This window comes from Aegilops tauschii, chromosome 5, assembly GCF_002575655.3.
Source record: "Aegilops tauschii subsp. strangulata cultivar AL8/78 chromosome 5, Aet v6.0, whole genome shotgun sequence".
In the NCBI taxonomy this organism is placed as follows: domain Eukaryota; kingdom Viridiplantae; phylum Streptophyta; class Magnoliopsida; order Poales; family Poaceae; genus Aegilops; species Aegilops tauschii.
In genome coordinates, this window is record NC_053039.3 from 12,238,814 (window position 1) to 12,260,912 (window position 22,099).

The window sequence follows — 22,099 nt, forward strand, 5'->3', positions numbered from 1 at the left end:
GCCTAGGTTTTAGGGTTGGACCTCTTATATAGCAAATGAAATTTAGGAAGGGGCTAGAATGACCTTCCGATTTAGATCGGACGCTCAAGATAATTAGGTTGGGGAAGTCCAACAAATAAACGAAGATATTTTATAAATGTTTGGGGATGATCCGGACCCAACGGTAACGATAGTCCGGTTCGGGTTCGAGGCAGTTTCGGACACGGGCAAGGGGGCGATGCACTCTGCAAAGATACTCCGGTTTAGGCAAGAGGGAAAACGAGGAACAAAGTTGGTCTCGGAACGGTCAACAAAAGCAAGGGGGACGCGGCAACTACGAGCGGATGCAATTTTAAAAAAAACAATGACGACAACGAGTGCCGATGCAATGCGGATGATGACATGATGAATGCAGCAAATAAATGAATACACATGACGATAACGAAAAACATGAAAAGCGTCTGAAGCGTCGGTCTCAGGTGAGGAAGAAAGCCCCGGACCGGCAGTCGTGCTCGGACGCGAAGGTCGAGTTCAGGAGGGCGAGGAGCTTGAGAGAGGCCAACAGCGTCCTGTTATTGGAGATGTTAGAAGTAAGTAATCCGTCATCGTAGGTCGAAGTGCCCGTAGCCTCTTGTATGTATGTACTACACACACATGTGTCTGGGGATAACTTGAGCCTACTGACAGCCTAGATGGATATGTGGTGACCTGCCAGCAGCTTGTACTATATTTGAGATTTCCATGTTCCTCTTCTGCTGTGTAGAGACTCTCTAATTGTTTGCCGTGAAATGAAAGGGAAGGTCTACCTGTGTTCTTACGCTCGTCTAACTGAATTTGCTGCTGCAGCAAACTGAATTTGATGTTGAGTGTTGGAAACGAATGTTTTGGCAATGCTTCACGATGTATTGATCGGTGCATAGCGCACGTATATATGGAGTACAAGGTGGGCCACAACCTCAACTATACAATGACTAGGAGGTGGGCCGGGCTATACAATATACATGCACAAACCATATATTCAACACCCCCCGCAGTCAAAGCGTCGCCGAAGACGCAAAGACTGGACCTGAACTCCTCGAAAACAGAAGTAGGCAGTCCTTTTGTCATGACATCGGCAAACTGTTGCGCCGTCGGGACGTGGAGGACCCGGATGCGCCCAACGGCCACCTGCTCACGAACAAAGTGTATGTCGAGCTCAATATGCTTCGTTCGTCGATGGTGGACCGGGTTGTCGGAGAGGTACACGGCGGAGACGTTGTCGCAGTAGACGAGCGTGGCCTTGTGAACATCACAAAGCAACTCCTGGAGCAACTGACGAAGCCAAGAGCATTCAGCAACGGCGTTAGCCACTGCCCGATACTCTGCCTCGGCACTCGAGCGGGAGATGGTGTGGGCTATCGCTTGGAGGACCAAGAGTTCAGAGACGGCCCAAGGTAGACACAGTACCCCGAAGTGGAGCGCCGTGTGTCCGGGCAGCCAGCCCAGTCCGCATCAGAGTAGGCGACGAGGTCGGTGGAGGCGGAGGCCGTCAGTGTAAGTCCCATGGATGGGGTGCCACGTATGTAACGGAGGATACGCTTCACCAAGGTCCATTGAGAGTCACGCGGAGCATGCATGTGAAGGCAGACCTGCTGAACGGCATACTGCAAGTCGGGGCACGTCAGAGTGAGGTACTGCAAAGCACCCACAATGGAGCGATAGAAGGCCGTCTCGGATGCAGGAGAACCCTCCAGAGCGGAAACCTTGGCCTTGGTGTCGACAGGCGTGGGAGCGGGCTTGCAGTTAAGCATGCCGGCTCGATCGAGAAGCTCATGGGCATAACGCTGCTGGTGCAGAAATAACCCATCTGGCCGTCGAACCACCTCAATGCCAAGGAAGTAGTGGAGGGGCCCCAAGTCCTTCAGGGCAAACTCGTCGCAAAGACGAGCAGTGAGCCGCTGGAGGAGCGCGACAGTGGATGCCGTCAGGATGATGTCGTTGACGTAGAGTAACAAGTAGGTCGTGTCAACCCCGTGATGGTACACGAAGAGGGACGCATTGGAGCGAGTCAATGTAAATCCGAGCGTCTGCAGGAATGCAGCGATGCGCCGGTACCAGGCCCGAGGCGCCTGCTTCAACCTGTAAAGGGAACGGGAGAGCAAGCACACATGGTCTGGATATGTGGCGTCGACGAAGCCAGTGGGCTGCTCACAGAACACCTGCTTAGCGAGGTGGCCATGCAAGAAGGCGTCGGAGACATCCAACTGATGCACAGGCCAAGCTCGGGAGACGGCTAGCTGAAGCACGGTGCAGATCGTGCTCGGTTTAACAACCGGGGCAAAAGTGTCGGTGAAGTCCACGCCCGCACGTTGCCGAAAGCCTCGAAACACCCAGCGAGCTTTGTAGCGCTCGAGAGTGCCATCCGGACGAGTCTTTTGCCGAAAAACCCACTTGCCCGTGATGATGTTGGCACGAGGCGGCCGAGGGACAAGCTGCCAGGTGCAGTTCCGTTGGAGCGCGTCAAACTCTTCCTGCATCACAGCGTGCCAATGAGGATCCCGAAGGGCGGCTCGAGCTGACGATGGGAGAGGGGGCGGCTCGGGGACGGAAGCAGCGAGAAGATACTCATCGCTGGTGTACCGCGTACTCGGGCAGAAGGTGCCAGCCCGAGAGCGAGCCATCGGGCGGGGCAGCGAGTCCGGGTTGGCGACGGGCGAAGACGAAGAAGAGCCCGCCACCTCCGATGCCGCGGGCGAGGCCGCGGGCGAAGCTGCCGCGGGTGTGGTCGCAGTCGAGGCCGCCTCGGACGAGGTGGCAGGCGAGGGCGCGGGGGCGCCGAGGAGGCCCGTGCGGCAGCCGGGGAGGCCGATGGCGGCGCGGCCGTCGGGTTGGCCGAGGGCGCAGTGGGCGTCGCGGGCGCCGGGAGGGGTGCAGCCCCTAAGGCAGCCAGCCGGGGAGGAACCTGACCCGTGGCGCGGGGGGCACCCTCAAAGCCGGGAGGCGGCCCAAGAGAAGCACGCGAGCGGCCGTCACCGGGAGCGGGCAAAGCCGCAACATCCGAAGGTACCTGCTGAAACGGAAAAACCATCTCATCAAAGTAAACGTGTCGGGAAGTGATCACCCGGTGTGAGATAGGATCATAGCAGCGGTAGCCTTTGGTGTTGGGGGGATAGCCAAGAAAAATACATGCCACGGACCGTGGTGCGAGCTTATGAGGAGTAGTGGAAGCGATGCTAGCGTAGCACAGGCAACCGAACATGCGGAGCTCGGCGTAGGAAGGTGGCGTGCCGAACAAAAGGTGATGAGGTGCAAAATTCCCGCGAGTGTGACAGGGACGGATGTTGAGGAGTAGTGATGCGGTGGCAAGCGCGTCGGGCCAAAAACGTGGTGGCACATTGGCGTGAAAGAGGAGGGTGCGGACGCAGTCATTAAGAGTGCGAAGCACGCGCTCAGCGCGGCCATTTTGTTCCGAAGTGTACGGGCAAGTGAATGAAAAATCGTGCCGTGTGTGGCGAGAAGGTTGTGGATCGCAAGATTATCGAACTCCTTCCCGTTGTCTGTTTGCAACGCATGAATGGGTCGACCAAACTGCATGGAGACATAGGAGTAGAATGCGGTGAGAGTGGCAACAGAATCCGACTTTCGCCGCAACGGGAAGGTCCACACATAGTGCGAAAAATCATCAAGTATAACAAGATAATAAAGATTGCCCGTGTTACTTGCAACAGGAGAGGTCCAAACATCACTATGAATTAACTCAAATGGGTATGATGCAACATGCAAGGAAGTGCTAAAGGGAAGACGAACATGTTTGCCGAGACGACAAGCATGACAAGTGTGATCGTCGATCTTATTACACGTGAATGAAAAACTCCAAAGAATATGACGAAGGGTGGCGGTGTTGGGATGACCAAGACGAGCATGCCAAAGGTCCACTCCGGCGGAAAGCGCCATGGGTGCAGCGACGGAGGAGGTGGATGAGTGGACCGGGTAGAGCTCGTCGGGGCTGTCACATCGGTGGAGCACCATCCGGGTACGGGCATCCTTAACAGAAAAGCCAAACATGTCAAATTCAACGGTGACAGGATTTTCACGTGTAAGAGAACGAACGGAAATAAGATTTTTAATGATGTCAGGTGAGACAAGTACGTTAGAAAGATATAATGGCATGGAGTTAGAAGGAAAAGCAGCATGGCCGACATGAGTAATAGGCATGGAGGAGCCGTCGCCCACGGTAATGCGACCAGCGGTGTGAACGGGGTGAGTGGTAAGAAGGTTACCGGGGTTGGCGGCCATGTGAGCCGTGGCTCCGGTGTCCATATACCAGTCGCACCGCCAGTGTACTGCTGTGGCGTGGGGGTGGTGTGAAGGGCCGCTAGCAGCGCGGGGTCCCAAGGCGCCGGCGGGAGGGCCGGGGCCGACGGCAGCGGCTGTGGCGGCGGCGCCGCGAACCCATCGGCCGAAGGCAGCCCATAGGCCGCAGAGGGGCCGTAGAGCGGCACCGGCGGATACGAATGAGGAGCCGCGTACAGAGCCTGATGAGATGCCGGGCGGGCGCCAAAGAAGCCGGGGACGGGGGCGCGCGGTATAGGCATGGAGTACGCGTGAACGACACCCGTCCAGGGGTTCTGGCCGGCCTGCCAGGGTGCCGGTGGGAGCTGCTACGGCGGCTGGCGCGGTGCCCCGCCGTGGGCAGCCGGCTGCTGGTGCTGCTGCTTGCGGCCACCTCAGCCGCGACGCCCGCCCCGGCGCTGCTGCTGCTCGGCGGGGGGCGACGGGGGGTGGGCCTGCGGCGGTGCTGGGTAGGGGAACCCGGGCGGCGGCGGTGCCTGGAAGGGGCCCGGGGCGGGCCGCGGCGGGGAACCGGGGCGGTGGGCGGTGCACCGCCGCGGGTACCAGCGGTGTGGGCCGTGTGGGTGATGAAAGGGATGTTGGAGGCGGCGTTCCCGAAGTCTTCGTTCAGGCCGGCGATGAGGGTGCTGAGAAGAAGCTCATCGGAGACCTTCTCGCCGAGGTCACGGAGCTTGTCAACAAGCTTCTTGAGGCGCATGCAATAATCGTCAATAGACGAATCGAGCTGCTGGCACCCAAAAAACTCGCCGTTGAAAGATCGTGGATGTCGCCTAGAGGGGGGTGAATAGGCGCTTTAAAATAATTACGGTCTAGGCTTGAACAAATGCGGAATAAACCTAGCGGTTAATTTGTCAAGCACAAAACCTACAACAACTAGGCTCACCTATGTGCACCAACAACATATGCTAAGCAAGATAAACAACTAGGTGATAGCAAGATATATGACAAGAAACAATATGGCTATCACAAAGTAAAGTGCATAAGTAAAGGGCTCGGGTAAGAGATAACCGTGGCACGCGGAGACGACGATGTATCCCGAAGTTCACACCCTTGTGGATGCTAATCTCCGTTTGGAGCCGTGTGGAGGCACAATGCTCCCCAAGAAGCCACTAGGGCCACCGTAATCTCCTCACGCCCTCGCACAATGCAAGATGCCGTGATTCCACTAAGGGACCCTTGAGGGCGGTCACCGAACCCGTACAAATGGCAACCCTTGGGGGCGGTCACCGAACCCGTACACTTTGGCAACCCTTGGGGGCGGTCACCGGTACCCGTCAAATTGCTCAGGGCGATCTCCACAACCTAATTGGAGACCCCGATGCTTGCCCGGAGCTTTACACCACAATGATTGAGCTCCGAACACCACCAACCGTCTAGGGCGCCCAAGCACCCAAGAGGAACAAGCTCAAGGGCACCAAGCACCCAAGAGTAATAAGCTTCTCAACTTGTAACTTTCACGTATCACCGTGGAGAACTCAAACCGATGCACCAAATGCAATGGCAAGGGCACACGGAGTGCCCAAGTCCTTCTCTCTCAAATCCCACCGAAGCAACTAATGCTAGGGAGGAAAAAGAGAGGAAGAACAAGAAGGAGAACACCAAGAACTCCAAGATCTAGATCCAAGGGGTTCCCCTCACAAAGAGGAGAAAGTGATTGGTGGAAATGTGGATCTAGATCTCCTCTCTCTTTTCCCTCAAAAACTAGCAAGAATCCATGGAGGGATTGAGAGTTAGCAAGCTCGAAGAAGGTCAACAATGGGGGAAGAACACGAGCTCAAGAGATAAGATTCATTGGGGAAGAAGACCTCCTTATATAGTGGGGGGAACAATCCAACCGTTACCCCCACTTCAGCCCCGCAGAGAGCGGTACTACCGCTTGGCCAGCGGTACTACCGGTTGCCCCTACAAGCGGTACTACCGCTCCCCCTCGCGGTACTGCCGCTGGGCCTAGAGCGGTACTACCGCGGTGGCAGGGCGGTACTACCGCAAACGAGCGGTACTACGGCCCCCACTGCCGCGGCTAGTACCGTAAAACCCGACACGAAAACAGACCCCTCGAATCGAGGCGGTACTAGCACGAGACCGCAGCGGTACTATGGCTGGGGGCTACCAGCGGTACTACCGCTCCGGAGCGGTACTACCGCTCTAGAGCGGTACTACCGCTTGTAGCACTCAAGCGGCACTACCGCTCCGGCCCGCGGTACTACCGCTAGGAAACCAAAACTGCCATAACTTCTGCATATGAGCTCCGAATTGAGCAAACTCAAGCTTGTTGGATAGAGGAAGACGAGTAGCATCAAAACAGCGAGCTAACAAATAGAAGAGGCAGGGGAGGTATGCCAACAAATAGAGGAGTGAAACCTCCAACCGAGAAGAACCGGCATAACCTCCAACATCGAAAACATCATAGAAGATGCGAGTGAACTCCGTTTTCGATGAACTCGAGCTTGTCATCAAGATGACCATAAGCTCCAAAACTCACAAAGAGAAGAACCAAACAGGAACCAATAAAGATGATGCAAGGATGCAATGGTTTGAGCTCTCTACGAATGATACGATCAAGCTACTCATCGAGAGCCCCCCTTGATAGTACGTCAATCGATCCTATAATCCGGTCTCCCAACTACCATCATGAGACCGGTAAAATAGAAAACCTATCAAGGGCAAACCTTTGCCTTGCACATGGTCCACTTGAGCTAGATGATGACGATCTTGACTCCCTCAAGTTGGACCACCTTTCTTGGTTGCGTTGGCTCGATGAAGACTAGTTGATTGCTCCCCCATACTCCACTATGGGTGAGCCACTCTTCCGCACATCTTCACAAGTCCATTGTCACGACAATGGACGACAAGCTTCAAGCATTTGATCTCTTCATGATGCTTCACTTGAACTTGCACACCGCAACCTAACCCCACAAAGAACTCTCACGAAGATCATGGGTTAGTACACAAAGCGTATTTGACAATGCTTACCACACCATGGGATCGCTTGATCCCTCTCGGTACATCTTCTACGCTTTGTGAGTTGATCAAGTTGATTCACTCTTGACTTAGTCTTGATCAACCATGAATCTTTTCAACTCTCTTCATTTGGATGATGTCTTGAAGATATGCATGAATGATCACACAATCTTCTTCTCCAAGACATGCTTGCAATAAGCTCAACTCTCACATGACCAATCTTTGGATAATTCCTTAATAACACCTTGGTCACCACATAAACTCCTTGAAACCAACACATGAACTTCAAGAAATGCCTATGGACAAATCCTTCAAATATAACTCAAGGCAACCATTAGTCCATAGAGATTGTCATCAATTACCAAAACCAAACATGGGGGCACCGCATGTTCTTTCAGTCGTGCAAGAAAACCTTGCGTTGGAGCGCGTTGTCGGTGAAGAGGCCGTTGAGCTTAGTCCAAATGGCGTGAGCGTCATCGTCGACGGAGACCACTGTGTGGAAGAGGTCCTTCGAGATGGTGGTGTAGAACCAACGAATCAGAGTGGCGTCGATGGACGTCCACTCCTCATCGTCCTCCATGAAGCGGGAGTCCACGGAGCCATCGATGTGATCCGGGAGATTGTACTCACGGAACACAAGGGAGAAGTACGTCTTCCAGGCATAGTAGGTGGAGGTGAGGTGATCGAGGACGACGGGAACCCGAGCGAGGATGTTGAGATCGCGGATGACGACGGGATCGGGGCCTTCGAACGGGTTGGTGCGGCGACTGCGGGTGGTACCGGTGGAACCGTGGGAGGCCATGTCCGAGAGGGGGGTGCGGCGGCGCGTGGTGAGACGGTGCGGCAAGGGGGGTGGCGGCGCGGCTTGGGGCGGCGCTGCGGTGTGCAGGCGGAAGCGCGGGCGGCGGCGGCAAGGGTTAGGGTTAGGATTGCAGGCATGATACCTTGTTGGAAACGAATGTTTTGGCAATGCTTCACGATGTATCGATCGGTGCATAGCGCACGTATGGGAGTGACTAACGCGCGCGCGAGCGTGGGAGCGCTCGATTTCCGACCGGGCGAGTTGTTCCCGATTAAGTAACTGCATCCAGGACACATTATTGCTAATCAAGAAAAGGAGGGCCCACCCGGCCACCCCGTTAAAATCAGGGGGGGCATGATTAATTGAGGGATGGAAAGATGGGTGAGCCCAGCCGGAATTTCAGGTGCGGTTGTAGATTACACGTGCATGCATGGCTGGGTTAGTTGCATTATCAAAGGAATAGTGGGGCCATCATTTGAATACATGGAAACAACGACTGTGGTTGATTTTGAAAAGAGATATCCGTGTCGGAAGCTGACTATGGTTGCACGAAGCGGATCGCTCGTCGCCAGGCTCGGCCGCGAAAGAGTCTTTTCGCGCACGTATATATGGAGTACAAGGTGGGCCACAACCTCAACTATACAATGACTAGGAGGTGGGCCAGGCTATACAATATACATGCACAAACCATATATTCAACATTGAGCAACTGAATGTGGTGATGGTTGGGCTAGCGGCGCAGGGTTGTTTCTCCAGGAAAGAGCTGTCTTTTACAGTCCTCATGCTTCTTCCTCTTTTGGCAACCTCTATAATTACTGATTTTTCCTGCAATTTGGTGAATTTGCCAAGTCATTCTGTCACATAATCATTTCTCTCTTTCTGCTGTGTGTGTGTGTGTGTGTGATCAATTTAGTTTTTATTTCTTTTCCATGGTTCTATTCATTCATGCCTGACGCATATTCATTGGATTTGATGCCCATCGATTCACTCTGTTGATTAATGATAGCCCTTCTGCCCTGGAGGTATTCGACGAAACGCCCCGCCGCTTGTAAAACCTACCTCAAGCTGGTTTGTCTATCAAGCAATTTGATCCTTCGTGCGCCCACCCTAGCACAATTTCCTGACATTAGCTGATTGCTGTCTTTGAGCTCATTGGCTGTCCGTTTACAGCAATTCCCGCTTCTGTCGTAAGTTGGTTGCTACTTTCTCACCAACGTTTTTACTAACCAGCTTACATGTACATATGTCAATTTTTTTACTAGCCACCAGGTGCACCAGTTTGGCTGTAAGCTTCATTTCATGGTCGTGCGGATAGATAGTCAGCTGACAGACGCCTTCATAAATGCCCCAAGACACTACGCCGGATTACTCATTTGCTGACATCTTCACGGACGGGCGACTTTAGGCCCGTGAGTGGAGACTGGTTAATTAGCAAAGGGGTAAAGGACGACAACCTGAGGGGCTCACAGTCCATGGTGGAGAGGTCGAAGGTTGCTGGATCCATAGCTTGTGCGGTTCTTCTCTTCTCCCTTCACACCTTGGTCGCCTCCTCCCACTTTTGGGGAGCTCGCGGTCGATGACGAGAATGTCAGAGGCTGTCGGATCTAGGACAACGACGTTGTCGGCTTGTGCCAACTGTTGTACTTGGAATGTAGTACAACAGTTTGTACCTCCACTGACAAACCTGATACTCGTTGATGATTGTTTTAAGCACCACTGACCGAAGCCTACAAGTGTTGGGTAAACTAGCGTAGTGAGAGTCTAAATCTTCATCAAGAGTAAATTTTATTATGTCTCCTTGTCTCTTCTCCCCAACAACAGTTATCATGGCAGAATTACGAGCCAGTTCATATTTATGTGCCCTTATGAGTTCGAACTATCTTTTCACCTTTCGAGTGGAGTGGTTGTTTCAGGGGAGGAGGAGCTTACGGTCGGAGGGCGGTGGTGGCAGGAGCCTTCAAGGTTGCCGTCGCCGGAGAGAACCCGGCGTCGCAAACTATGGGCTGGCACTGTAACGGCGTCACACACATATAGGGATGTATAATCCATTCGTGTAAATTTTTCATGATGAAATGTATTTTACTAGGCCTAAAAAACCAAAATATTGAACTTTGGTAGTGAATAGTATGTGCGCTAAAAATTCATATTTCATGTTTTTTATAGATAACCTGGTAAACATAGTTGACCATGAAGCTTTAGAAACATTTAGTATACTCCCTCCGATCCATATTAATTGTCATTGATTTAGTACAAATTTCATATTAATTGTCGCTGATTTAGTACAAGTTTGTACTAAAATTGTATGAAATCAACAACAATTAAAATGGATCGGAGGGGTACATCTTTTTTCATTCTTTTTTATAAAAATTAATAAGCTTTAACAAAGGGTGGCATTTTTTTTAGGCAAACAAGGGCTTGATAATTTTTTTTATAGATGTTTTTGTTAGTGTCACAAGCTAGCTTGATACTCCCTCCGTCCCATATTGTAAGGCGTTTTTTGACAGTACACTAGTGTGAAAAAGCGTCTTACATTATGGGACGGAGGGAGTAATTTTTAGGCGAAACGGAGTAGCAGTGTTTCGTCGGTGAAAAAAATGGGTGTAACATTTGCGGGTGACATTTGTTGTTCAATTTGTTTTTTTTTTGTGCACGCCAAAATGCTTAACCTTGTTACCTAAAAATTTGCAGGTAGCATTTGAATGTGACTGTGACCACATTGTTACCCCTAAAAAAATCAATTTTTTCTTGCGATTTTTTTCACATTTAAAAAATCATTTTCCGTGCTCAAGAGCAAGTGCACCTGGGAGCCGAATTGGATATCTCCAGTGAGCCGAATTGGAGCCGAATTGAGGCAAACTCCAGTGCTGGACCGGGTCAACAACTGGTCTGCTGGCGAACACAGAAAAGGCCGAACGCATAGATGGCCCAGCCCAACTACTGCTTGCCTGCGGAGGGGGATGCGCCGGCGGAGGTCTCCGGCGAGCGAGCGGAAACCATGGAACGGAGCGGCGGCGGCGGCTGCTGCCGAGGGCGTAGTTTTCCTCCACAGCTTCTCCTACCGTGGACGCGTCGCCAGGCCGAGACCCCACAGCGGCCGCCTCAGGTAATCCACCCCCGTGAGTTCCTCTGCTCTGCATCCATTCAGTTTTTGTTCGCTGGTGCCGTAGTTGGTGCGAGAAGTAGGGTTTGGTCAGGCCGTGTGGTAGGGGTACACGCGGGCAGGCAACCACGGTGGGGAATTTGGCCGGCGACCGACCTCTCTCAGATGCCAATGCTCCCGGTGATGTTAATTTGGCCCAAAATCAACCCGGAACATGTATGAATAGAAGTTATCTGCACGCACAACACACCCAAAGATGCTAGTATAAATTAGCCATGGCTCCCGGTGATACGGGGTCAGGGGCAAACATGTTATTGTTCCTCTTCAGTGTCAGAATAAAGGCCATGATAGCTGATTCGAATTATGGAAATTCTTCATTACAGCGACAGAATAGTGAATAAATTCGCTAGACTTGTGTGGTTCCCCATGGTTTAGAACAGAGAGATGGCTACCTTGTTCACGAATTATAAGTCACAGCTTCAAAATTTCACCATTCACCTCTTCGAACATGCATACAGTCACTCATTCGTTCGTTTAGTCATTTAAATCTTTTAGTATGCATCAAGTTGTAAACCGGTCAGAAAGTCATCATCTCAGCCTCGCAAACACAGACCAAGATTTGCTTCTGCTGCCACAGTGCCACGCACTAGGATTGAGGATGCAAGTAGCGAACTATGCCACATCGGAGGAACTATGCTAGTCAAGTAGATGAGCCAGCCTAGGATGTAGGGAGTGACAGAAGGCCACGTTTACTGGAGTTCTACAATTACACTTACTCATACAAGTTCTCTGAAAGCATTCTCATGCTTTTTCCATACCCATTGATAGTTTGCGCATTTGCAAACAAATTACGGCTCAATATACCTTTGCTTACTGATAAAAATCTTTGAAGGTTTCTCTGCCCAATATATCACTGACATGATAAAGAATTCAGTACATTGATCTCTGTTACAATTTTTTTGGTACAATGTTGCTATACTTGAAACATATATGTATATATATGGTCATTCAAAATAATTAGTTCTCATAACACAAACAGAAGATGACACCAACAAATTATGGTATGACAGGTTTCTCTGTCTAATTTCACCTGGGGGCAGAGAGCAATGATGCATTTGGCAGGGTGGAGAGATTGGGTTGACAAACTGGCACAACGATCGCAGGGCTTAGATCGAAGAAATTGTAGTTCAAGTCTGATTCCACATTTCTTTCTCCTTCCATGACCTTCACACCTTCACCACCACTGACATGGAAGGCCTTCTGTTGCTGTCACTCTGCAAGCACCACATTGCAAGCCTCATGATCTCAATCACTTCCTCCTTGTTGCATGAGCGCATATCTTGGCTGTTCTGGTCGATCATATCTTCCAGTTGAGAATTCATTGCCTTCTCTCGTAGTACCATAATGAGCTGAGCACCCTCATCGGGCTGAGAGTAGTCGATGTTCTTTCTTCCACTTAAGATTTCAATGACCACAATACCAAAACTGTAGACATCCACCTTCTCAGTGATTTTTGATGTCAGCCATTCTGGTGCCATGTATCCAGGTGTTCCTCTCATTCGTGTCACCACACGACTCTCATCCCTATCTATCAGTTTGGATAACCCAAAGTCTGCAACTTTGGCATTGAACTTATCATCTAAGAGGATATTCTGTGGTTTAATATCTAGATGAGCAATTCGCTGCCTGCACCCTTCGTGAAGGTAGTGTAAGCCCCTGGCAATATCAGTGATGATCCTACGCCTTATGCACCAACCAAGAGGGGCATTGTTACCCGATTTATTGGAATAGATCCACTTGTCCAGTGATCCTCCAGACATGTACTCAAAAACCAAGAGCCTGTTTCTTTTATCCGCACAGAACCCAATCATTTTAACCAGATTGATGTGATGGATGCTGCCAATTGTCTGAACTTCTGCAGAGAATTCTTTCTGTCTGTGAGCATGTCTGTCCAAAAGCTTTACTGCAACCCTCTCATCGCCAAGCTGTCCATCATAAACTGACCCAGATCCCCCTTCCCCTAGCTTTCTGCTGAAGTCATCTGTTGCTCCTCTCAGCAAGTCAAAAGTGAACCTTGTTGGCATTCCTGGCACTTCACAAAACTCTTCTTCATCATCATCTTTCCTTTGATTACGTATCCATCTAACGACAACAATGACAATACTAGAAAATACGACTGCGGCAGCACTAGCACCAGCTATTTTGTAAGTTACAGCCCCTTTTCTTTTCTTCGCAGAAGCAGATGAATTTTGAGGAGGCAATGAATGGTTGGTGTACACTTTCAGGTACGCTGTTGAGTCTGTCTCGTATCCCTGCATTGAGAGGACCTCAGAGACCAATAAACAAGATTCGCTGGGACCATTTAGGGAACTGTGAAATGCAGCCTTGCAAGAGCAATTTCTCGAGCAGGCTTGCTTGCAGCTCTCTTCATCACTTATTATCACAGCATCGGGGTCACTGAAGCTGAAGTAGGAAACATCAGAGAGAGCTACGAGCTGGTGATCTTGCTCAGCTGGAACAGAGTGACAAGAAGAAATTGGGCGCACTGGAATGCAGCCAAGGCCAGGATTCCAGATGTCAGCCTGCTTGAAGTATAAGGTATCACCGGCCCCAATCGGGCAGATGCACTGCCCATTCCTGCAGATCCCATACTCTCCACAGACAGTTGGGTACATGCAGTAATCTAGTTCGAAGATGTCCTGCACGAATGACCACTGCGAGTACCTTTGATTCCACTCATACAGCCTGAGATGTCCGTCAGACTCGAACCTCATGTACTGGAGTGAGCGCGCATGAGGCAGGTCGATCCCAGCGTTATTGATTGAGTCTGTAGGCAGGGAGGAGGTGGCAAAGACGGACATGCTCCCATTGACGAGCGCGATGTATGTGTGTTCATCGTAGGTGAAATGTCCTGCTTGGTTGTATTCGTAGTAGATCTGGTGCTGTATTGACCCTACAGACGCGTGCAGACCATATTGATGGACGGCTAGATAGAACTGATTGCTGGCAGCAAAGCTGACGTTGTCGATGCTGGGCGTCAGCTTCATCCCTTCCATTAATGGCTGCCGGGGAAGCATAGTGTCAGTTGGGTGATCGAAGGACTGCCAGACTGGCAAGTTCTTGTGGTTGAAGAGAACCAGATTGCCGGACTCTGTGATTTTCATTCCGATGATGGATTGGCCGGAGGTGTTGGTTGACCAGACGAGACTGCCATCAGAATCCCGAAGAACCAAATCCCCGTCGGCGGTGAAGTTGAGGGTGGATCCGCGCTGGACTGGGCGGTCACGGTTGGCGGACCAAACAACCACAACATTATCGCGGTTCCAGGAGCCAGGTGCAAAGACACATATTGCAAAGAAGTACTTGTGGTAGTGGGAGTAGATCGTTGCAGCAAAGGATAGGTTATAACCTCCTGGGACGGAACGGAAGAGCACATACGAATCTGTGCTCCAGACAGTGGACAATTTGGCGGTCGTGTTGGAGGCTTGAGATGATGAACATGCAGCGAGGATTAGGAGCAAGAGCAGCGGTGCGAAATAGCTCCTGGAGCATGGAAGGAAGGAGCCCATATTCGTGCAGCGACAAAGGGCAAGCAAGTGATAACAAACAAAGCAGGGAGCTGGTCTGAGTAGCAGCAGCTGCTGATCAGCGAGGCAAGGAGGAGGGCTTTGGGTATGGCCAAGAGACAACTCTCAACTGCTCTTCTTGTACTCTTCTTAAGTTGACCGGCAGAGCTGTGCTGTCTTTTTTATGTTTTATGCTTTCAGTCATCTAATAGAACATATTTGTGTATGCGTGCATACTCTCAGAGTCCCAATCTCTGCCAAACAACTGCACTACGTACGTCCTTGAAAGGGTAAGATATGCACCTTTGGTGGATATGCACCTGTCTTTTTTATGTTGAGATGTATTTGTTCGGGCCATAAGCCCATAATGCTCTCAATTCTCATGATGATGACAGAGACACACACTTTGACTCCCGTGACTTCTCCACTTAATCGATGCCACGTCGTTGACATTGACCCTGTTAAATACCACTACTATTTATTAAGCGTAACCCCTGATGTGCAATACCCCTTACTATTTTTCTGTTTTACCCTTTCAGTCATCTAAATAGAACAGATTTGTGTACACGTGCATACTCTCAGAGTCCCAATCTCCGCCAAACAACCGCACTACATACGTCCTGGAAAGGGTAAGATCAGAATCATGCCTACATGACCTGCGATCTATGATTTTTGAAGTTTCCACGGTCTTACGGCACCAGCATGCTTTAGATTGCTATAAGGCTGGATTTCCCCATGGTGTCAATTATTTTTCAAAAGCTGGTCTTTTACCTTCGGTCGATATGCACCTGTCTTGTTGATATTGAGATGTATTTGTTCGGACTATTGTGCTCTCAATCCTCTTACGATGATGCTAGAGACACACACTTTGACACCTAGTGACTTCTCCACTGAATCAATGTCACATTGTTGACATTGACCCTGTTAGATATTTATTAAGTGTAACTCCTGATGTGTAATAGCTCTAGATCTGAATAGACATGGTGGGGTATGACAATAGCTTTGCACTGACCTTTTTTTGGACAGGTCATGTTCAAACCTTTTTTTGTCCTTTGAACAGGTCTTGTTCAAACCTTGTGCAAAATCAAGGCAGAAAAGCGTCCCAACAAAGTGTGGCAAAAGGGCAGGATCCGGAGAGGTGATCCCCGGTTTCTGTGCAATTTAAGGTTGCACATGACGGGAAGAGTAATTTGCTAAGGCCTAACAACCCACGTCCTCTTAAAAGCACTACAGGTCTATTATACGGTCTGTCCATTTTTAGCAGCTCAGCTAGAAGAAAAAACTTTACTCACTCCGATCCAGATTAATTGACGCTAGTTTAGTACAAAGTGTACAACTTTGTACTAGACCAGCGTCAATTAATATGGATCGGAGGGAGTATGTTTTTGCTGACAGCAACTTCTGCATGTGTGAGCAGACTGGTGCAGAGGCTGCATGCCCGTGGAGGATTTGGTAAACTTTTTGTGCAAAATTTGTAGCAGGTTTATTTTCTTTTCCTTTTCCTTTTTGGAACTGGGCATCACACCTGACTGGATTAAGCCACAGACCACTGAACCAGCACATAATTCAGATGATGAAGAAGAAGAACGAAACACAGAAAGATAGCTTCTGGGGAGATACCCGCCTTACAGAGCCTCAAGGAAAGTGTTGTTCATTCCCTTGCATTTTCTCATTCGTCTCGAGTCTTTTTCTGTGAACAGTCATTTGCTCACTCTTGTCCTCTCCAGGTGTAGCCTGCATCACGAAGTGCCGTTGTCGCAGGGAAACAAACTATCTCTGGAGGAGAGCAGCCAAACAAAAAGCAAAAGCATCCGTTCATGAACACATCTCAAGAAAAGTACATGGGTCTCCTAAAAAAAGCACAGGGTCGGGGAATGATAAAGCTTTTCTGGCACTACCTCCTTGTCGCAGAAAAGAGCACTGGTGCCGGGCAATGGGACGATTGCGGGGAGCAGGGAGAATTCACCGGAAATGGCCTGACAGTGGCCAGGGTTGAGCTAGAATTGTTTTGGCCAAGTGCATAATATAAACATGCACATAACCCATGCAGGCTTGCATGCAATTTTTTTGTTTGTGCTGGTGCATTTTTCTTAGCCTAACATGGTGCATTTGCTAAGTTTAGGTCCTAATCAGTACTAATAAAAATTCTTGGCCTGGGTGCCTGTGCACCGGGGCCCACTCTGATTGGCCCCCGATGGTGGCGGTGCCCATGGCTACTCTCATAAAAAGGAGTGCACAGTCTATTAAGAAGAAATGCCTTCTGAAAAGCATATCTATTGCCAGTCAAGACCGTCCATCGTTCGAAACCAGAAAGATTTAAAACCTCATGTTTTTTCTCTATGGGTGGCAGCAGCTGCTCGATATCTGAGCAGAGACTGTGTGCCTTAGGAGGATTCAAGCATTCGATGCTTAGCAAACTTAACTTAGAAATTGCTCATGTTTCCTGGATGGCAACCGGCAAGCATCAGTGAAATCTCCAATTGCAAAGGCCTCACAGACAGTATAGTGTACATCGATCTTATGTGTCTCTTTTTTTTTGTTAAACACTGATTCGTCAAGAGAACAAACGATATGATGAATAATGACAACAGCAGAGAAGATATTTGTGTCCAATTATTACAACACATGCTAGATTATTACATGGATATGGGTGGATTAAAAGATCCAGAGAGGGATGACAAAGCAATGGAAGGATCTGCAGATGCATCTGGTATGAAGTTCCTCCAGCGTAACAACAGGTCATCTCCAAGCTGTGAGCCATGAGCAACCAACATAAGCAAGGTAACCAGAAACAAAGAAATTAGCCTAAAATGACAAATATATAAGCCTAATTTCCAGTTTCCACACCGCTTAATTTGTCGTCAATCATGTCGAGGGAAATCGAAGGCGTACAGTATCTCAAGGCTGGGAGCAGTGCGTGTATTTATAAGCTCGATAATGTGCTCCCCTGCATCACCGAGCATCTTGTGCGCCATCTGCAGCCAGACAAAGGTGAGGAGCTCTCCTCCTCTGGCCAGCTGCGCTGCGTGCATCTCTGGCCGGGACTTCCCGGCGGTGTACACAATGAGCCTCACCCACATATCTCTTATTTCCTCTAGCGCTTCTCTGCACGTCGACGTCAACATGTCCTGAATCGCCTCGCCGCTGAGGAAGGCCTCCTTAAAACTTCGCAGAACGGCAGCCTTGTCGCTGTAGTTTGATCTTTCCTTAACAACCTTCCGCATTGCTTCTAGTGCTAGTTCCGGATTGCCGGCGGTGGCCTGCACCATGGAAGCTGGGTGTGCAACTACCAGGTAGAACATGTAGTTGGATAGTTTTCGGCAGACACCAGCCAGAGCAACCATGTCCTTATCCATGGTGCCAACGTGGCTCATGTATACCTCCGTGAAGATATGCAACCAGACTACGAAACCACTGAAATCGGCGACGCCCTCCATCATGCGATTCTTCAGGAACTGGCCGAGATGAGGCCAGTGTTGCTGGCTTGCACTGCTCGATCTATCCATGCCGCCATATGATGTGATCCACTTGGCAATACATTCTGTGATCTCCTTATCGATGGCCTCACACTTGGTATCTAACAGCTTGCTGATCCAAAGCACCTTGTCCTCGCCACCAGCTCCAAATGCTCGTGCCACCTTCCTGATCAGTCTCATCACACATCCTGGCAGGCTACTCGGCTTCTCCTCGCATCCCATGTAGCTCAGGAAGCTGTATTGCCCCATGCTGTTCGACCACAATGGCCTCTCCTCTGGCCATCCAATAATGTTGCTGGATACAAGAGTCCACGATATGTTGGCGAGCCAACGGCATTTCTGTTGGTCCTTCAACCAGGCCCAAGTCCAAGGTGACACCATCACCATCATTAGCACAGAACAAACTTCCAGCAACAGGACTCCGGTAAATAATATGTAGGTGATTAAAATGTCGACTCTGTTGTGCCGTCGCTTATCGCTGGTACAGAAGAGCACAAGAGCAACTGTAGCCGATACTTGAGAGATGCAGCGGAGCACAGTGACGCTCCTTGTCCGCAGCACCGCAGCCTTGGTGTAGAGATCATGATACATGATACCAAGTTCAACATTAACCAGCTTGGCCAACTGTGCTTCATTCAGTACGTGTCCTGCGAGAAAGATTGCTTCGAAGCCTTGTATCTGGTATGGCTTATGTCCAGCGAATAGATGTCGGATGCTCGGTGATGAATCCAGGGCAAAACGAACAATGCTAGAGTAGCTAGCATCCTGATTTAGGTTAGGCTTCTTTCCTCCTTCGCCTTTGAAGCCACTGATGATCCCGTACTTGAGAGCCAATGTCCTCTCCGCATACTTGATGATTCCAGCAACAAACAGAAATACGCCTGGAACAAGAAGCTGCACATTGCGCCAACCAGGTGACTTCCAAAAGACATACAGGGCTAGGACCACTTGGATTATCAAATTCAGCAAATGCCTTAACCACAAGTTGTTGTCCTCGATCGCAAAAGCAGTTATGGTGTCCTGTCCACCAAGATGAATGAGGAGGAAAGGAGCCCAGAAGAAGGCCAGCGGATGGTTTTCTGTTAGTGTGCCAGACTCTTGGGTGGTGTGCTCTTCATTCTTTGAGAGAAAACCCAAGGCATAAACTGCTACCATGTCTGCCCCGAGGTAAGCTATCCAGATGGTGCCTCTAAGGAGCGCGTTGCTGCTACGCTGCCGAAGGTTGCCGCCAGTACCAAACAAGAACATCTGTAGCATAAAGCTAAGAAGCACAAGTTGTTGGATCTCCCACTCATTAAATACTTCCAACAAGCTCTTCATCATTTGGATTTTTAGTCACCGAACCCCTGGGGTGAAAATAGTAAGTACATTAGTGTGGCTTTCACGAAATATGAAAATCGTATTCGCAAGTAATGAAGAGCCATATGCATGGTTGTTGTAGTTCTTAATAAAGAAATAAAAAAAATCAATTAGCATGCAGAACTAACCTATATCCCAAAGATGCAAGCATAACGCACTAAAACTTAAACTATCATAAGTTGTGGTATATGTCAACATTCTAAACCTTACTTTACCGTGTATCATATTTACATGAATAAAACACAGAAAGACTACTGATTTTTTGTCAAAGTACATGAGTTTAATGAACAAATAATTGTTATTCCATCCGATCCATGTTAGTTGTTGTTGATTTAGTACGAAGTTGTACTAAATCGGCGACAATTAATATGGAACGGTGGGAGTAATAAATATTGTCAGTAACTTCATAGTTGTTATGAATCTATTTGCACAAAATTCTACATATTTATCTAATATCACATAGAAATGCACTGATGACTCTATAATTGCCCATCTGAGGCAGCTGAAGTTCTGAAATTTAAAGCCACACATGCTGTTCTAATATTACATACGAATAGCCGGTTGGCTCGATACTTCTATCTGCTAGATGTGCAAAGCTCTTAGTTTTGTGCCTTATAAAAATTGATTGCATCATGTAATGCTTGGCCATCTGAAATGTGATACATACTTGTTTACTGAATAATTTTAACGGAAATACGCATACTCAGGCTTGGTCATTCCTAAATCCTGAATCCTGCACGGCAGTAGGACTTAAGAGTGCGACAACAGAAATGAGAATAACTAAGCCAAGATGAATGAGCATACCTTAGAACAGATGCGTGGATGCTTCTGCTACTTCAAGACAGATGCTGCAATATTTATTCCTCTCCTATTATGGCGTGTGGAAGAACCCCGTCAGCATAAATAAACTTATATAAGCCGAGAAGTGGCCATAGGTCTCTGTTTCTTTCTTCATAGAAGCAGCAGCCAGCAGAGGAGTAAACAAAGCACAAGATCTGGAGTAATGTCCCTTTGTACGTTACTTGCAATAGGAGCAAAGGATAAAGAACTAAAGGTGCGCCAAAGGGGAAAGAGCTAAACGTCTGCTTACTAATGCCTGCTCACTTTATTTTGGGCCATGCAGTTTTAATTACCATTTAACCTTGGCTTATTTAACATAGGTAATAACCAACTTGTTTCCAGCTGACATATTTCTTGCAGTAGCTGAGGAGTAAGATGGAAGCACTAGACCCAGAGGTACTTGCCCTCGAAGCCTTCGTCCAAGAAGATCAACCAGTGAATTGATACGCCACAGTCCTCCTTAGATCACATTTTTTGTAGGATATCCGAGATGGTCGATAGTCATTCTTTAAGAGGGGGGTCATTTACCCTAAAGGTATGCATCACTATTTCCTGGACATTGTGTTCGCCATGTTTCTGTGGATCAATTGTCTCTGTTCATTGATTGTTGTCCAAAGTTTACTTCCAGATTTGATTGGATTCAATGCTACACAAACAGCATGTTATTTTGCTTTGTATCGGACAATTTGACTAGCAATTAAGCACTATTTGGATGGTGGAAGGCAAGAATTCTATGTGGTGATGTGCATTAACTAAGCACCAATGATCAATGTGCATATATAAGTTGTCTCCTGATGGATTGGTTTTATAATGTTAAGTGGCCCAAGTCAAGTGGATCCAGTGAGTGGCATACTCAGAAACTCGGGAGGACAAAGAGGGCACATCCTAAACGGCGCACACCCCTCGTCCATGATGGGCCCAGCCCATTTTTGTTTTTTTTTCTTTCAGAAAAAAACTGCTGCAAAACACGAACAGAGATGGGACCGAACCCGCGCCATGGGCGGTTCCCTGAAACACAATACCAACTCGCACATCCTTTGTTCTTTCACTTTTTTTTTCTTTTTCCATTTTTTCTTTCCTTTTTCAAAGTAGCGAGTTTTTCTTAAAAGTTGCTGAACATTTTGTCAATTTGATGAACCTTTTTTCAAATTCGCAAACTTTTTTTATACAGAAGATTTTCTTTTCAAATTCAATGACCTTTTTTAAATGCAATGAATTTTTCCAAGTATGATGAACTTTTTAAAATTCAATTAATTTTTTTTAATTTGGATGAAGTTTTCTGAACGTTTTTTCAAATCCAGTGAACTTTTTTTCAAATTTGATGCAATTTTTTCAAATTCGATGATCTTTTTCTAAAAATCGATGAAACTTTTTTCAAATTTATGGTTTTTTTTCAAATTTGATGAACTTTTTTAAGTTTCTGAACTTTTTTTGAAAACCGATGAACTTTTTTCTAAACCGGTGAACTTATTTCTCCAAATTCAATGAACTTTTTTTCAATTTTCTTGTACTATTTTGTATTTCCTTAACTTTTTAAAATTTCATGAACTTTCATATCCGTGAACTTTTTCTCAAATGAGTGAACTTTTTTTAATACGTGAACCTTTTATTTTATAAACAAATTCATGAACTTCTTTTTATTGTCCGTGAGCTATTTTTTGGAACAGCGCGGATGGACTGTTTC

At 48.4% G+C, this 22,099-nt stretch overlaps 1 protein-coding gene, 1 long non-coding RNA gene and 1 pseudogene across 3 annotated transcripts; 1 reads left to right on the top strand and 2 right to left on the bottom strand.

Annotated features, from left to right (window-relative positions):
* The first annotated feature begins 10,936 nt into the window (after window positions 1-10,936).
* Window positions 10,937-17,027, top strand: LOC141023255 (uncharacterized). The gene is made up of 4 exons (XR_012183896.1): window positions 10,937-11,177; window positions 15,280-15,369; window positions 15,801-16,192; window positions 16,286-17,027. It is a non-coding gene; the product is annotated as an uncharacterized lncRNA (long non-coding RNA).
* Window positions 12,248-15,271, bottom strand: LOC109780568 (G-type lectin S-receptor-like serine/threonine-protein kinase SD2-5; annotated as a pseudogene).
* Window positions 17,028-17,335: 308 nt separating the features above from the next.
* Window positions 17,336-20,761, bottom strand: LOC109780569 (uncharacterized). 2 transcript variants are annotated; one of them, XM_045228249.2, is made up of 3 exons: window positions 20,380-20,761; window positions 17,588-19,562; window positions 17,336-17,490 (listed from the first exon to the last, which is right to left on the bottom strand). In XM_045228249.2, exon 2 carries the CDS (start codon window positions 19,537-19,539, stop codon window positions 17,602-17,604), a length of 1,938 nt encoding a protein of 645 aa, XP_045084184.1. In that variant the 5' UTR covers window positions 19,540-19,562; window positions 20,380-20,761; the 3' UTR covers window positions 17,336-17,490; window positions 17,588-17,601. The 2 variants fall into 2 exon arrangements, with proteins under 2 accessions (XP_045084184.1, XP_020194738.1); XM_020339149.4 differs by having other exon boundaries at window positions 17,336-19,562.
* Window positions 20,762-22,099: the final 1,338 nt, after the last annotated feature.

What these genes read in the sequence shown, in the direction of transcription:
- LOC109780569 (XM_045228249.2), bottom strand. Translation starts at nt 19,539, where the DNA reads ATGATGAAGAGCTTGTTGGAAGTATTTAATGAGTGGGAGATCCAACAA.